The 15941-nt window shown below is 50.8% G+C and overlaps 1 protein-coding gene across 1 annotated transcript in view; it reads left to right on the forward strand.

Annotated features, from left to right (window-relative positions):
- VWA2 (von Willebrand factor A domain containing 2) overlaps window positions 1-15941 on the forward strand; it is a 45070-nt gene that overhangs the window by 5850 nt on the left and 23279 nt on the right. Inside the window, 5 exon segments of the mRNA XM_019459503.2 lie at window positions 2215-2276; window positions 5879-5922; window positions 5924-5954; window positions 7277-7410; window positions 13139-13248. Of these exon segments, the coding sequence (XP_019315048.1) occupies window positions 2225-2276; window positions 5879-5922; window positions 5924-5954; window positions 7277-7410; window positions 13139-13248 (371 nt within the window). The 5' untranslated portion in view covers window positions 2215-2224.

Raw genomic sequence — 15941 nt, forward strand, 5'->3', positions numbered from 1 at the left:
ATGCCATCTCAGCTTGAGCGGTGGCTCGAGGGCCCTGACTCACCTCCACTTCGGAAGCAGCCTGGTTAGACGCAAGCATCTAACTGGATTAGGGGCCAGAGACCTGAACTGTGCGACTGTCTGGGACCCCCCCCCCCCCCCACTTCTGAGCTTCTGTGACCCCTTCCTTCATCTCTTAGGTGTGTCCGGCTCATTCACTGTGAGTTTCCCCTTTCCCAAGTTGTGTCCCTCTTGTTCCCTGGAGTCTGCTCTCCAAGAGTAGGAACGCAGACCTGAGCCGTAAGTGCTGTCCCCTGAAGCAGTCCCCGCTGTTTGTTCAAATTCCCTACAGTTCCAAGTAAGGTCCGGCAGTAGCAGCTATAGGAACATGAGTTGGGTTATATTTAAACTTAAATATGAAAAATTATCTTTCTTGGGGAGCTTCAGTTTTCAAGGCAGCCCTTGCTCTCGGCCCGCTCAAACTCCTCTGACAGTCAAGTCAAGTTGTTTTGTTGCCGCAGCTGGGAGATGTGTCTTTTTCTTTTTTTTAATGTTTATTTTGGAGAGAGTGTGGGCAGGGGAGGGGCGGAGAGTGAGGGAGACACAGAATCCGAAGCAGGCTCCAGGCCCTGAGCTGTCAGCACAGAGCCCAGTGCGGGGCTCGAACTCACGAGCCACGAGATCGTCACCTGAGCCAAAACCAAGAGTCAGGTGCTTAACCGACTAAGTGTCCCAAGGGGATGTGTTTGTAATGCCCCAGTAGAGACAGTGGAGTGCGTCTGACAGGAGAATTCATTGTCGCGTGCGTTAAGTTACGGGCATTTTGGTGAGCAGCTAAACATAACCGGGAAGCTTCCGCCGTGCGTTTTGGAGAACTGACATCTGCCAGTGGAGATGTGGATGTCCGAGGACCCAAGATACATACACAAAAACTTGGCGCTCCTGCCTTGTTATCCACGTTCTTAGACGCAGGAGAGCGTGTTTGCCCAAGAGGTCACAGGGACGTTCTGAGTTGGGTGCACCAGGTGGAAATGAGTTTCTCTACCCTCGGCTACACCCCTGCGTACCACACACAGTGACTGGCCACCTCTCCCTCCGCTCTCTTCTCTAGAACCCGGGGGGACCCTGCCGTGCTTCCCTTCGTGTATCTCTGCGTGGGATTTTCTCTTTGGAATGGTCTCCTGAGTGAGAGTCCGGCATTGTTTGTTTAACAGGAGGAAACTTCGGGAAGGCCTACGTGTGGCCCCACTCTTTCATGTCTTCTTTTTAAATAGGCAGGTTTGATGTGGAGAAACCGTAGGGTGAGACCTTGGTTGTATTGGATCCCAAAAGGCAAGAAAACAGAATTTCTGGAGCTTATTGTTCAGATATTCTTAGATTTTTGCCCGCTAAATTATACTGGGGGTGGAGGGAAGTCTACATTTCATTCTGTATGATCCCTTTCAGTACAGTGGCCAAAAAGTAAGACTGTGTAGATTTTACATCATATCTTTGTGGTTGAAAAGGATAAGGATCCATTTCTTGGGCCCCACAGCTAAAATCAGAAGTCTACCTCATGTATGTGCTTTTAAAGCAGCAAAGTTATAGTCTATCGTTCTTATTAAAAGCTCTCACTTTCCACCCTTTCCTCCCTTAAAGATCGTTGTCAAGCCCCATGGAACCGAGTGTTACCTGTACTCTAAGCATTATTAGGCATTTTTTGAAAAATCCTTTTGTGACTTCTTCAGCCATGTTACTTTTTATGGAGTAGGAAGTGTAGACGTTGTGATCTTGCTAGAAGGCTTCAGAACATTAGGACGTTGGAAATCCTATCTTGAGTCTCTGATTCTAACTCGTCATAAGAAATGGGGGCAATGAGATGGAGGGGACTTTACTCAAGGTCACGTGGCGGGACAGGGGCCAGGCCAAGCTGGGACCCGGGACTCTTATCCGTGGGGACAGCATGCCTTCCCGGAGTCTGTGAAGGAGCTGGGGGTGGGGGGGGGGGGGGTTGGGGGCAGGCGTCTGGGGAAGATGCTAGCCTGTCCTTTGAAAGCAAAGTCATTGGAGTAGTCTTGCGTGACTTTTGAGGGAATTTGGGTCTTTTTTTTGACGAATACAGTCACCGTGGCGAGGAAGAGCCTCAAGGTCATAGTTGTACCTGGAAAAGACTGAGCAGCTGTCGTCTTGTTTCAGGATGACTTGGGGGGTGCACAGAGCTAATTGCTGATACCTTTTTCTTACCCTGCCCCATAGTTACATCAACATGCCTTCCTTCCCGTTGCTGGAGGCCATCTTCATTTTCCTGCTTTCTGGAGGTAAGCTTTTTGGTCAGGGGTGAGGTGTGGAGGGGTTTGATTTGCCTCGTATCCTGTCAATTTTAACTTCAGGAGGTCTCTCGAAGGCAACTGAATCTGTCCACTCCACGGCCACCTGCCTAGCATGAGCCCTATCAACTTGTGCTTGGACCGCTGTTCTAACCAAAGCAGCCCAGCCTCTGTGCGGTCACCCCGGGTCCCCCTGGTTCTGCTCCAGCCGATGCAAATCTGACTGCCTGGACCCCTCTCCACTCCTCCCCGCCTTCTCTCTGCCCAAAATTAAACAAACAAACAAACAACTTTTTAAAAATTTATTTATTTTTGAGTGAGAGAGAGACAGAGCATGAGCAGGGGAGGGGCAGAGAGAGAGAGAGGGAGACACAGAATCTGAAGCAGGCTCCAGGCTCTGAGCTGCCAGCACAGAGCCTGACGTGGGGCTTGAACTCATGAACCGCGAGATCAAAGTCGGATGCTCAAGCGACTGAGCCACCCAGGTGCCCCAGTCTGCCTAAAATTTCTCAATGATACCCCGTTGCTCTTCAGAGACCCTGCTTGATCTGACCGCATGCCACTTCCAGTCCCCTCTTGGACCCTCCTCGCCACAGCCCTTCCAATCCTGCCCAGCACCCTTGCTCCCTCCCTGCCTACGCGTTGCTCAGTGATGGTGGCCCCTCTGGCTAGATCACCCCCTCACCGAGCACTGCCACCTTGGCAAACTCCTACTCGTCTTTCAGCACCTGGCACAATCTCCTCGGGGCCCCCAGATCTGGTCTGTTCCCCCTGGAAACCTGTAGCCGTGGGTACGTCTGCTCTGAAGCATGTAACACCGAGACGAGTTTACTTCCGGGTGAATTTTTAAAACCTTAGAGCCCACCTGCTGTACCAGAGATCTGCTCCATCAGAGAGAGGTTCTGCGTGTTGTTATTTACCACTGTGTCATCTGGATGCCCCAGCACCGGGCTTGGCACATACAGGTGCCCCAGAAGTGGATTCAGGAGTGAATAACGGAGCAAATCAACTTTATTTTTATTGTCAGAACGTCTTACTTGTCCTTCAAGTAAGGACAAATGGGCAGGGTGTCCAGCCATCCGAGTCTAGCTCGGGATCCCCTCGTGGCCTCTGAGATTCTGTCTGGCAGTCCCCCCATGCCTGTGTTTTGGGGTGTGTGTTGATTGCTGGCACGAGCCACCTGTTGGCCCGGAGTCTGGGGAGGTAAGAGAGGCTGGAAGAAGGCGGGTGGTTGCTCGGCTCCCCCCAGCCCCCCTTCCTCCAAGCCACGTGGGTTTAAGGTGTAACTAGTGGCTTCAAGGTCGAGGGACTGGGCAGCAATGAGATGCATTAGGGTTCAGGGCGGGAATGAGGTCCGTGGAGGCTCAGGGTCCAGCTTTGGCTCTACTCATTGCAGAGCTGCGCTTCCTGTGGCCCTGTGCAGTTGACAGAGAACTCGATCTGACCTTCCCCGGGTTGTACAGACGAGGTGGGGGAGGCCCCATGAACCTCGTGACTTGCCCGGGGTCACACAGCCGTTGCCCAGGGACAAACGCCGTCTCTTGACTCCTGGGCCGGCCACACCGCTCTGGGCTCCTCTGGGGGAGCGGAACGCACAGGAATCATCTCTGTAAACCTCGGCTGTCTTATCTGAAAGGTGAAAGGGTTTGACGGGACCAGTGATTCTCAATCCCTGCCCGCTCCTTGGCTGGAGATTAAAGTTCTGGAGCCCGGGCGGGTGGCCGGCAGAGGCCGGGCCGCTTTGGTCCGAACGGGGAAGCCACAGTCACACATTCGTCGGCTCCCTGTTCCAGGGGGAGGACTCTGCACAGAGCCCCGAGGTGACTTCCCTGGGGAGCAATGGGGAGGCCACCCGAGGCACGAGGGAGGGCTCACTTGATGCCTGGCACCTGCCGTGACAGCTGAGCACACGGTACAGAAAGACACATCGGCTGAGTGACATCTGTAGTGACTAGTCTCTGGTGGCAGGGCTCTTCCTCCTTCCCCTCAGGGGGAGGCTGCTGGCCTGTCTCCACGTGGGAGAATTTGCTGGTGAGACTTTTACAAAGGAACAGTATTTTTCGGTTTTTTGTAGGGCCTTGGAGGTTCCTTGGCTCCCGGGCCCTTGGCAGTAATTCATAGACTTACTCGGGAAACCTTAGTGCGAACCCACCGTGTGCAGAGAGCGGGCTAGGCTTTGTGGAAGACGGATGGAAAGTTCCCGCCCTCGGGGAGGGGGGGTGGGCTTCCAGGGGAGCTGGGCTGATGGGAGCAACACTGCGTTATGAGGAAGGGGGCAGTGAGTTGGCAAGATTTTGGCGAGAGCTCTGTCAACAAGACTGTCTTTGTAGTTTGTCTTGTTTTCGCTCCTGGTGGCAAAACCGCCGTGGCGGGGTGTCCTAGACCTCATCAGAGGTACTTGCGTGACGGCTCTTGACTGTGGAGGAACTGCTAGTCTAGCATTCTGGCCCAGAACCAGCCTCCTTGTGAGTAGAGATTGAGGGACGGGCGTGTCAGGTGAGCAGAGACCGTCCGCTGGAAGGTTAGGTGGGGAGAGCTAGGAACTACGTTAGAGAGAGAGAAAATCCCAAGCAGGCTCCATGCTGTCAGCGCACAGCCCAACATGGGGCTCGAACTCCCATACCGTGAGGTCATGACCTGAGCCGAAATCAAGAGTTGGACATTTATTTAACCGACTGAGCCACCCAGGTGCCCCAAAGTTTGTTTTAAATTGCTATTGATTGCTTATATGTCATCATTCCAATTTTACTAGATATCGTATAAAAGAACGAAAGATGTATTCGTGAACTTCCTACCCCAAAACTTCTTGGCTCTTTTTCATGTGAATTGCATTGAACAAATTTATCAGAGTTTACTCCCAGCCCTGTCCCTATGGATATCTGTTCTCTCCAGCCTTCCTCTCCATCACAACCGTGAAAGGAGAGACTTGATCTACCTTTTCCCTTGTCTACAAGTGGTTTTCCTTTGGATCCCTTCCCAGGTGCGATACCATAGGGGCAAAGGCTGTAAGCAGATTGACGACTCTTCATTCCATTTGGCCGAATTGTTTGCTAAAAGGGTTGGACCAGTTTCCAGGGCCACCCCTGGAAGAGTTTTTCCTGATTGGGTCTTTCCCCAGTTACATTTAAATTTGGAGGCTGATCATTTAAATTTCACCGTTTAAACGGGTATCTCATTATTTGGGTTAAAACATTTCGTCACCGGTTTAAACATTTTCCCTTGTGCTTGTCCACGAATTGTATTTCTTCTATGAAGGGTTAATTTTTATGGCAAGGTGTTGTGCCCCAGAGGGGCACCCAGTTATTATACCTAACCAAAGGCAAAGCTCATGAGATTCACAGGCTCTCTGTATCCCCCTCTATGTACATTTTTAATTTTTGTCTTCGGGATACCCAAATTTAAATACAAAGGTTCCTGATTGGAGTATTTGGAGGGGTTTCTTTATGTTGTCCCTCTGGTAATTTTTTGAGATACAACACCATTGAATTCCTCCACCTTCCAGTTTTCTCTCTTATTACCTCTCATTTCTGGTCACATATGTGGACTCTAAGACTGCTCCCTGTAATGGCTCTTTCTGGTGTCTTCTTTCCTAGTACGCCCATCTCATCCTCTTCAGGAAGTCCACGTAAGCAGGGAGGACCATTGGGAAGATTTCAGCCGCCAGCAAAAGTAAGCCTTTGTGTCATTCGACCCTCCAGGCCCCCCGTTTCATCCTCTGCGTGATGGACCCAAGGGAAACTATGTTATTCTAGAACGTTCCTGTCCCATTCCCGTCTTCCTTTCACGCTGTAGCCAGGGCCATTTTCCCCAAACAGGCCTGAGCAGGTCTCCGCGGGGGTGAACACCCTTGGTTAATCCTTGTTGCTGAATTCCTTGGTCTTGCCTGGAAGTCCCGCGTGACCACCATCCCCCAGCAACCTCACCTCCCGCCATGTTCCTTCCTCTTCCGCCCTTGCCAGCATTCGCTCCACGTGCTCACGCCCCACAGCCCACTCCCAGAGGCCCTGAATGCCCCTTCCCTCCCTCTCTGGTGAAGTCCCCCGCAGTCGCCGCCTTCTGGGTGGCGCCTTCTCGCCGGTGCTTCTCTGACCTCCACTGTCCTGCATCCTCGAGCTGAGGTGGAGGGATGCGGCCTCTGCAAGCTAGACAGCCTGCGTTTGCTTCCCAGCCCCCTCACTTGCTGGCACTTTGGCCTTCGGGAAGTTACTGAATCGTCCCGTGCCTTTCTCTCCTCATCTCTCCACTGGGAGTAAAAACCGCGCATCTGTTTAGGGGTGGGGTGTGGAGCTAGGGAGCTGAGAGCTAGAGGCTACGGGGTTTCTTTTCTGAGGTGATGGAAAAGGTGCTAAATTCGACTGTGGCAACGATGGGGCGTATCTGTGAATATACTAGAAGCCACTGGATTGTAAACTTTCAGTGGGTGAATTGAATGGTTTGTGAATAGTGCCTCAGTTAAACTGTTAAGTAAAAAAAATAGCAGTCTATCTTAGGGTGGTTATAAGAATTAAATAAGTTAGCACATGTGAAGTGTTGAAGGCAGTGGATGGATGGTGTACAGGAAAGACACAGTCAGTGCCGTTCTCACTTGAACTCTGGGGTAATGTGACCTCATGTGCCAGGGTCTGAACTAGGTTGTGGCCCCCGAGGGCTGGGGCCAAGGCTCTTCAGTATCCCTCGCTGGCCCAGCGGGCCCTCCCCTCCTATGGCTCAGTTAGTGTTGTTGAATTAGACATTTCCAGTTATTACGAAGACTGTGGGCTTCGTGCTGGTGGGCGAGGCCTGGCCGGGGAGAGCAGACTTCTTGCTCCAGAGGAGGGCTGCCTCTGGCCGGGACCTTCTCCTGCGTCGTTTCTGCCCAGGTGCTGAGAGGAGCAGCCCGATCCACCCCAAGGTTGTTTCTGCCTCTGCTCTGGTTCAGGAGGGAGACCCTCTTGGGACCAGATGGCGGGGGAAGCCAGTTGTCGCACATCATGTCCCCCTCTCCCCCCTAGTGATACGGTGCTCAGCTGCTGTGGACGTCCTGTTTCTGATAGACGGCTCCTACAGTGTCGGGAAGGGGAGCTTTGAAAGGTCCAAACACTTTGCCGTCACGGTCTGCGACGCTCTGGACATCGGTCCCGAGAGGGTGAGTGCAGGTCTCGTCATCTCTGTATTTCGACATCTTTGGTGGCAAGTGACTGAGATCCAGTTCTAAGCAGAAGGGCACATGTACCCGCTAGTGGAACAGGAAGACCAAGGCGGGGGGTGGGGGGTGGTCTTCTGGTTCTAGGCATGGTAGAATTTTGTGTTCCTTGGTTGGCTTCCTTCCCAAGCAAGCTTTCCTTATATGGCGGACTCACCCTACCTTGTCCTTCAAGATGGGGAACCCAGTAAAAAGAAGGTGGTTTTCTTTCCCTGGACACCTGGCGGCATGGCTCCCATCGGGCAGGCGTGGATCACGTAACAATCCCTTGACCAATCCAGTAGTCAGAGGGGAGAGATTCTCTGGCCCCCTGTGAGTCACGTGCCGATTCGCCTTGTTGGCTTCCCACTCGCAAGAGAGGTGTCTGTAGAACAGTGGGAAAGGGACAGCGTGCTGGCAGACAAAAGCTCTGCCTCAGAAGACGAGCGTCTCAATAGGAAGTGCAGTACCCTCTCTGTTCACTTGCGAGGAACTACTCCTGCCTGAGTGAATCCAGCCAGTTTCTTCATTCCTGGTCCTCCCTGGCTCCGGAGAGCAGCTCTGAAATAGCAGCAGGGTGCACTGGCCATGGCTCTTGCTGCTAAAAGGGGCATCTTGGGACAACCCGACAGAGAAACGGGCAACCAACACAGACAGCCCTTAGGCATAGGAAAAGGTGCCCCGCCTCACTCACGGTAACGGCAAATGTCCCGCTGAAATACCATTTTCACTTACTGGCTTAGCAAAAATGCGGTTCGGTGACATGCCCCATTGGCAGATCCGTAGAAACGGGTGCGCGCACTGATGGTGGGAGCGTAACCCGGTGCAGCCTCTCGGAAGGGCATCTGACAGCATCTGTCGGAATGACAACGGCCCGGACCCTTTGACCCAGGAATTCTACTCCATGAGATTTATTCCACAGATACTCCCACAAATGCGAAGTAATGCACACACACAGTGATTCCCTGCAGTGTTGTTTACATTCGTAAAAGGTTTCAGGTAATCCACATACCCATTCACAGGGGACGGGTAAATCCAATATGGCGCATTCCTAAAGGACACACTGGGCAGCTGCAGAAAGTGAATGGGGAAGGTGTCTTAGACGGAAGGGCACCGAAACAGACGAGAGTAAAAAGTAAGGTGCGAATGGTATGTGTAGCGTGTTACTTTTTATGAAAAATAAAGGGAGGTAAATAGAGTAGGTTTGTGCTTGGAGAGATTTGTAAAGAGGCTGAGGGCAGTGGTTTGCCGTTGAGGGGGAGGGTGGGACCTGAACCGATGGGGTGCCTCCACGGGGAGACTCACCGATACATATTTTTTTTTTAATGCATGATGGATTTTGAACCATGGGAACCTACTCAAAAATCAAAATTTAACAACGGCATTTTGGTCTAAAAAGCGATACTTAACTTGAACTAGAGACTACTTGCAAACAGGTTACAGAAGGAAGTGGTTTTCCAAGATGACATTCCTGGGTTAATCCTAGAAAAACCGCTAGGATTTAAGAGCAAAAGTGGCTTTTAATGAAAGCCAGATTTTCTCCAGAATGGCAGGTACTTTTGAGAGGGGGAGCACGTTGTCCTGGACCACAGGCAGCCTTGCAGGGCCGTCTGAAGACACCGTGACAGACACCATTCCATCCGGGCACGAGCAGTCCAGAAGTTGCAACCACCGGGTCAACCCATCGCGGGTCCTCTGAGGGCCAGGACCACGGGCTGCTGAGTCTCCGCTCTCCACACAGGGCCCTGCTTTTCGAAGGAAGGGATTCCCCATGACGTTTCATTAGTTATTCGTGGAGGGAGAACCGTAAACATCGAACCGTTGGTGACGTTGGCACTGATGTAGAGTGTCCAAACTTTCTCATGGCAAGACTTGCTTAGCTAAGGGGTTGGGGGGGGTCTGTTTCAGCAAGCAAGGGGGCACCAGGACCTCAAGCCGCTCAGACTTGTTGGAATGGTGCCACTGGGGATTGGCATGAAGGGCCATTTCAGGTGGCTCCGTCTCTGTCTGGTTTGTGCTTCAGGTTTTGTGCTTTGGCTGCTGCATTTCTGTGACTCCTTGTATCTCCGCGCTCGGGGGATTTGATTTGCACCTTATTCTACTTTTCTGCAACTTAAGTTTTCTTTCTTTTTTTTTTAATGTTTGTTTATTTTTGAGATGGAGAGAGACAGAGCATGAGCAGGGGAGGGTCAGAGAGGGAGACACAGAATCTGAAGCAGGCTCCAGGCTCTGAGCTGTCAGCACAGAGCCCGACGCGGGGCTCGAACTCACGGACCGTGAGATCGTGACCTGAGCCGAAGTCGGACCCTTAACCGACTGAGCCACCCAGGCGCCCCTGCAACTTAAGTTTTCAAGTTGCTATAAATTAAGTTGCTTTCTGTGCGCGCTCTGTGGGGTGAGGTGGATTGAAAGTGTCTGAAGTCTTTCTCCCGACAATTAGAAGCTGAGAAGTTCACTTCCTGGCTCTGATACAGTGATTGCAGCAGGGTGATTACAGTGCGGTGAGAAATGTGGGCAGGCTTGCTTCGGAGCACCCAGTAAACCGAAGATAAAAGGCAACTCCTTTGCTCCCAAACCGCCAATTAAATTAAATGCCTTAACCACTGACTCAAGCTGTTTCCATCTTGTTTTGTTTTGAAGTTATGTCCTTCCTGTTTAATTCAAGCAAATACGCTCAGCTGTTGGTCTCAAGGGAATTGTTGTTTTTTAAGTAACCCTTTCGCAGCGTTCAAGGAGAACACATTCAATGCTTAGTGTCCCTCCTGCTCACATGTTTTCCATCTGCCCGGTTTCCCTACCTGTTTTCTCGAGCACCCTTCCAGAATCCCCTCACGCAAACACAAGCGGTATGAAGCCTACCATGCATGTGGTATACGCTGTTCTATCCCTTGCCTTTTTTCTTCATATTGTCTTGGAAGTCTTTTTGTATCTAGGTAGATAGGTAATATAAGCGTTAATACAGGTATATATTATATTTTATGGCTTATTAATGTTCCATTGTGAGGATATACTGAGGTTTAATTAACCAATCCCCTATTGATGGACATTTGATATTACAAACATACCGGGCCACCTGGGTGGCTCAGTCGGTCGAGCGTCCGACTTCGGCTCGGGTCGTGATTTCATGGTTCGTGGGTTCGAGCCCCGCGTCTGTGCTGTCACCTCAGAGCCTGGAGCCTGCTGTGGATTCTATGTCTCCCTCTCTGTCTGCTCCTCCCTTGCTCGTGCTGTCTCTCTGTCTTTCAAAAAAAAAAAAATAAATGTTAAAAAAATACATATATATATGTATACTGTTATATATATATATATATATATATATACACACATATACTGTTATATACATATATGTATATTGTTATATATGTATGTATACTGTGAGCTTGTAAATACATCATTTCACATATATGGAAGTATGTCTGTAGGATATATTCCCAGGAGCCCTATGCAACTGTATTTTCACTAAATATTGAGAAATTGGTCTCCATAGGTGCTGTAGCATCTATATTCTTACCGGCGGTGTTTGAGAACTTTGTAGTTTCCCTTGCAAACATTGTATTTAGATTTCTGCTACATTTCAGTGTGGTACAGTGAAGCATCTTTTCTCAAAGAGCCCTTTGTGTTTCCTGTGTGATATCTGTTCATACCCTTTGCCAGTTTTTCTATTGTATTGTTGGTCTTTTATGCATCAGTTCCTAGATCAGTTCCCTACATATTGGGAAAACTAACCTCGTGCCTCTGACTTGAGTTGCAAACAACTTTTCCGTTTGTCTGCATTTTTTTTTTATTGCATTGTGGTATGTTTTGCCCTGTAGAAGTTTTCTTTATGTGGCCAGATTTATCACCCTTTTCCTTTATGGCTTCTGGGTTTCAAGGCAAAGTAAGGTTGTTTTCCACTTGGAAGTTATGAAGAAATTCTTTCCAGTTTTCTTCTAGAACTTCCACGGTTACATTTTTTTCACGTGTAAATCTTGAATCCATTTGTGATCGATCCTTTTCTCATTTGTAGGTGGCTGTTCAGTGATCTCAGTGTCACTTACTAGACCAGCTTTTCCCCACTAGCTGGAGGTGCCACCTTGATCACACGCTGACCTCAAGGGAGATTTCGAAAGGGTCGTTCCTCAGAATCTCAAGCTTCTCTTCTGCCCCATTTTCCAGGGTCCCTCTCCCACACATGCCCACCCAAGACCCAAATCTCTTCCTACTGAAGATGCTCATCCTCAGAACCTCCTGTTGAAGGAAAGTCCATTGGGCTCTGGTCATCGGGAGCAGGTGCCACTGGGCTGGTGGGGCCGAGCCCTTTGATGGTCTCCAAAGCACGAAGCCTGTTAAGGGATCAGCGGTGCAGGAATTCAAGTAGTGGGTAAAAGAGCAGTCTCATCGCTTCAATATGAATCACATGGCCTATTTGCAGTCTTGGCCGGAATTGGGGTTAGTTGATAGTGACTGGGAATGCAGGTTTGGAGAGCCAGTGATTATGTACAGGGCTTGGGCTTTCAAGAGGAAACCCAAATGTTTATAGCCTTTTCTGCTCGAGACAAGCTAGGGTCCAAAGGGCCCGGAAAGTGACTTGATTCAGTTTCCCTTCTCCAGTTTTGCAAGGCGTTGGGTCTTCTCACGTGGCCTCTGAATGCGGATGATGCAGCATCTGTTTGGAATCACCCGCGGCCCCGACCCCTTCCGCCGTGGGGGAACGTCATCTCAGGTTAAGATGCCGATTGTCCCCCCAGTGTGACCCTGGTGTGGAGAGCCGGCCTTCCCCGCGCTTGGCAAGAGCAGGCCCGGGAAGGACTGACCCGCGCCCACCAAGGATGCGCAGGTGGTGGCTGTGGTTGGGGGTGAGCCGCCCGTGCAGGCGGCCGTGCTTGCCTTCCGCGGCTCCCCTGCTCTCGCCGGCAGCATTCTGCTCAAGGTCCGTGCTGGCTGCTGAGGAGGCTGGCAGTGCCGCTGAGGCTTAGTGAGGGTCGTGGGCACGAAGTACAGTGGCCCCGCTCTCTTTTTCACTAGCCCCGGGCCGGATCTGTGTCTCTCTACGTTTTCGTTCCTCCGGCAGGGGTGTGAGCATGGATGGCTCCTCGCTCATGAAATAACACGAGGGATTGTTTAAAACGGTACCTGGGGGGCGCCTGGGTGGCTCAGTTGGTTGAGCGTCCGACTTCGACTCAGGTCATGATCTCGCGGTCCATGAGTTCGAGCCCCGCGTCGGGCTCTGTGCTGACAGCTCAGAGCCTGGAGCCTGTTTCAGAGTCTGTGTCTCCCTCTCTCTCTGACCCTCCCCCATTCATGCTCTGTCTCTCTCGGTCTCAAAAATAAATAAACGTTAAAAAAAAATTAAAAAAAATAAAAAATAAAAAAAAATAAAACGGTACCTGGGAGGCCATTGGAAGTGTGACCAGAGACCCTACCCTCAAGGTGCTCGCAGCCCAGCCGGGAGGGCTGGCCAGGATGTGGGGCGAGAAGGTGCTGTTGGTGGTCGTCAGTGCTGTGCACAGGCGCTTGGTTTTCTCCAGGCCCTCCTCCTGGTCTTTGGGCCTTTCTCTGAGGGACACTGGAGGGAGCCCCAGCTCTGGTATTTGTTGCGTGGGCAGGAGGCAGGGTCGTTAACCTTTCTCGTCCCTTCGTTTCCCTTAGGAATGTTTGTGACTTGACCTCGCTCTCAGCACCCTCCCCCCGGGCCCTCTGTCTCCTACTGCAGGTCAGAGTGGGAGCACTGCAGTTCGGTTCCGTCCCTCGTCTGGAATTCCCCTTGGATTCGTTTTCGTCCCCACGGGAAGTGAAGGCAAACATGAAGAGCGTGGTTTTCAAGTACGTATGATCCGACACCGCCGTGCTTCGGATGGAGCCGGCTGCTCTCAAGATCGCTCCCTTGAAGGGCGTGATTGGCCCGAGAGAGGGCTGCGGTCTGGCTTCCGGAACCCCAGCTGCGTCCGGTGGGTAGTGAGAATTCCCTTCTTCTCAAGACCGCTCCTCCTGTTACATAACCGCGTCTCCAGTGGGAGCTCATGCCGACTTACGGTATCTTTGCCGCCGTAGCGTGGAGTTGTCCGTTACCTGGGACAGAGAGGGCTAGTGAAGGTTGAGGTGGCTCAGGAGCGTGAGGGGTTGGGGTTGGGGGGGGTGGGGGAAGAACCCTGGGTCTTTCTCCCAGTTCTGTCCCTGCAGCCGGGATGGCTCCCCACACGTCTCGGAGCCTCGTTTTTGTCTTCTAGAAAGAGTAAGTGTCCCCCAGTTACTAAGAATGCTTTAGAAAGGATGAACAGCTGTTTGTGTGCTCATATACACCCTATAAATGTACGTGGTAGGGTCACAGCTTTACTCACATCACGAGTCAGCTGACGTGTGTGTATACGCATATAGGTATATGTAAATACACACGTATACTGTGTATCAGTATTTTAAACGTCCGTGTATTATATACACACGTGCATCTGTATACGTGTGTTATATACACGTGCAAGTGCACGCACCCACACGTGTACAAACACAGAAGAGCACCTTTACTTGCCGCTTACCGCTTGCCACTCTGCTCTCTGTTGTCTGCTGCCCCTTGAGCGGGTGTCCACTGAAGTCCTGCCGGGGTCCTTGGTCCCAGCCACTGACAGCCACCAACTCCGGTTGCCAGGGAGGGCCCCGGACTCTGCAGTCTTTCCCAGTCACAGGCCTCCGTGCCTCCAGTGCCCTCCAGGAGCCCGTGTCCCACGCGCTGGGCACAGCAGGACCTCTGGGGGCCCTACGGCCCCCAGGCACCCTCGGTGACTTCTTCTCAGGCTGTTTGTCCCGGTCCAGGGATACCCCGACCAGAATGAGAGGCAAGTCAGGTACAAGAAGGCACAGAGGGAAGGCGAGCACCTTGAAGTGTTTGTTAAACACGACGGTAGTGTGCGCTGGCCTTGCCTCGTTCCCTCGGACCGTCCACCCTTGAGGCCTCCGAGAATGGTTTCCTAGAGAGGACAGTCGCAGCCTCTCACTCCCATGTCTGAGGCCCAGACGCCCAGAGCAGCACTTGTCAAAGTGAGCTCTTTGGTCAGAAGGCCTGGGTCAGAGTTGCCTGTAAGGAGTGTGTCGTCAATGCTGGTGCCTCAGTTCCCTCCCAGACCTGCTGAATCCCTCTGTGGGCTTAGGGCACGTAGATACTAGATACTAAGGATTTGCACTTTTGAAAGGTCTCTCCCACTGCCCTGTGATGATGATGATTGTTTTGTTTTGTTTTTATTTTTTAAATTTATTTTGAGAGAGAGTGAGCACGAGCAGGGGAGGAATATATATATACGTGTTATATATACATGTATATATATACATGTTATATATATGTATATACATACATATATATATACACATCTATATATGTATATATGTGTATGTATATATATGTGTGTGTGTGTATATATATATATATATATATATATAGAGAGAGAGAGAGAGAGAGAGAGAGAGAATATATATTCTAAGCAGGCTCCACACTGTCAGCACAGAGCCCAATGAGGGGTTTGAACTCACAACTGTGAGATCATGATCCGATCTGAAATCAAGAGTCTGACGCTTAACTGAGCCACTCAGGTGCCCCCCCCCCTCTCTTTTTGAGAGAACAAGTGTGCAAGCAGGGGAGGGGCAGAGAGAGAGGGAGAGAGAAGCTTAAGCAGGCTCCATGCCCAGCTGGGAGACTGATGAAGGGCTCTGTCTCATGACTGTGAGATCATGACCTGAGCTGAAATCAAGAGTCAGATGCTTAACCGACTGAGCCACCCAGACACCCCCTGCCATGTGCTTATTCTACACACTAAGTTTAAAAAAAAAAACAAAAAAAAACAAAAAAAAAACGCCTTTATTGACATGTAATTTAAATGCCATGAAGTTCACACATTCAGCGTGTACAATTCAGTGACTTCGAGTGTATTTTCCAGAGTTAGGCCACTATTACTATAATTTTAGAACGTTTTCATCACCCCAGCAAGAAACCTTGTAAATAGACATCTCTCCAGAGAAGAGGTATAAATGGCCCTCAAACACTTGGAAAGATGCTCAGTGTCATTAGTCATTAAGGAAATGCAAATCAGAACCGTAATGAGCTGCCACTTTACATCCACCAGCAAGGCTAAAATAGACGACACCCAGTAGCAAGTGTCGGCAGGGGCACGAAGAAATTGGACCCCTCATGCGCTGCTGGTGGGATTGTGAAATGGTGCAGCGCCTTTGGGACTAATCTGGCAGCTAAACACGGGTTTCCCACGTGACCCAGTGACTCGGACAGAATTGAAGATGTATGCCTCCGGAAACACGTGGACACTGATGTTCATAGCGGCATTATTTGTAGCAGCCCCGAAATGGAAGCAACACAAAAGCCCAGTGAATGAATAGCTGAACCAAAGGCGGTATATCCGAACCATGGAAGATCATTCCTTTTCAGTCGTGAAAAGGAAGGACGATGTGATTCATGCTACAACATGGATGAACCTTGAAAACGTGATGAGCCAGACCCAGAAGGCCACGTGTTGCAGGAT

Source organism: Panthera pardus, unplaced genomic scaffold, assembly GCF_024362965.1.
Source record: "Panthera pardus isolate Hobbes unplaced genomic scaffold, ASM2436296v1 HiC_scaffold_22, whole genome shotgun sequence".
Lineage (NCBI taxonomy): Eukaryota > Metazoa > Chordata > Mammalia > Carnivora > Felidae > Panthera > Panthera pardus.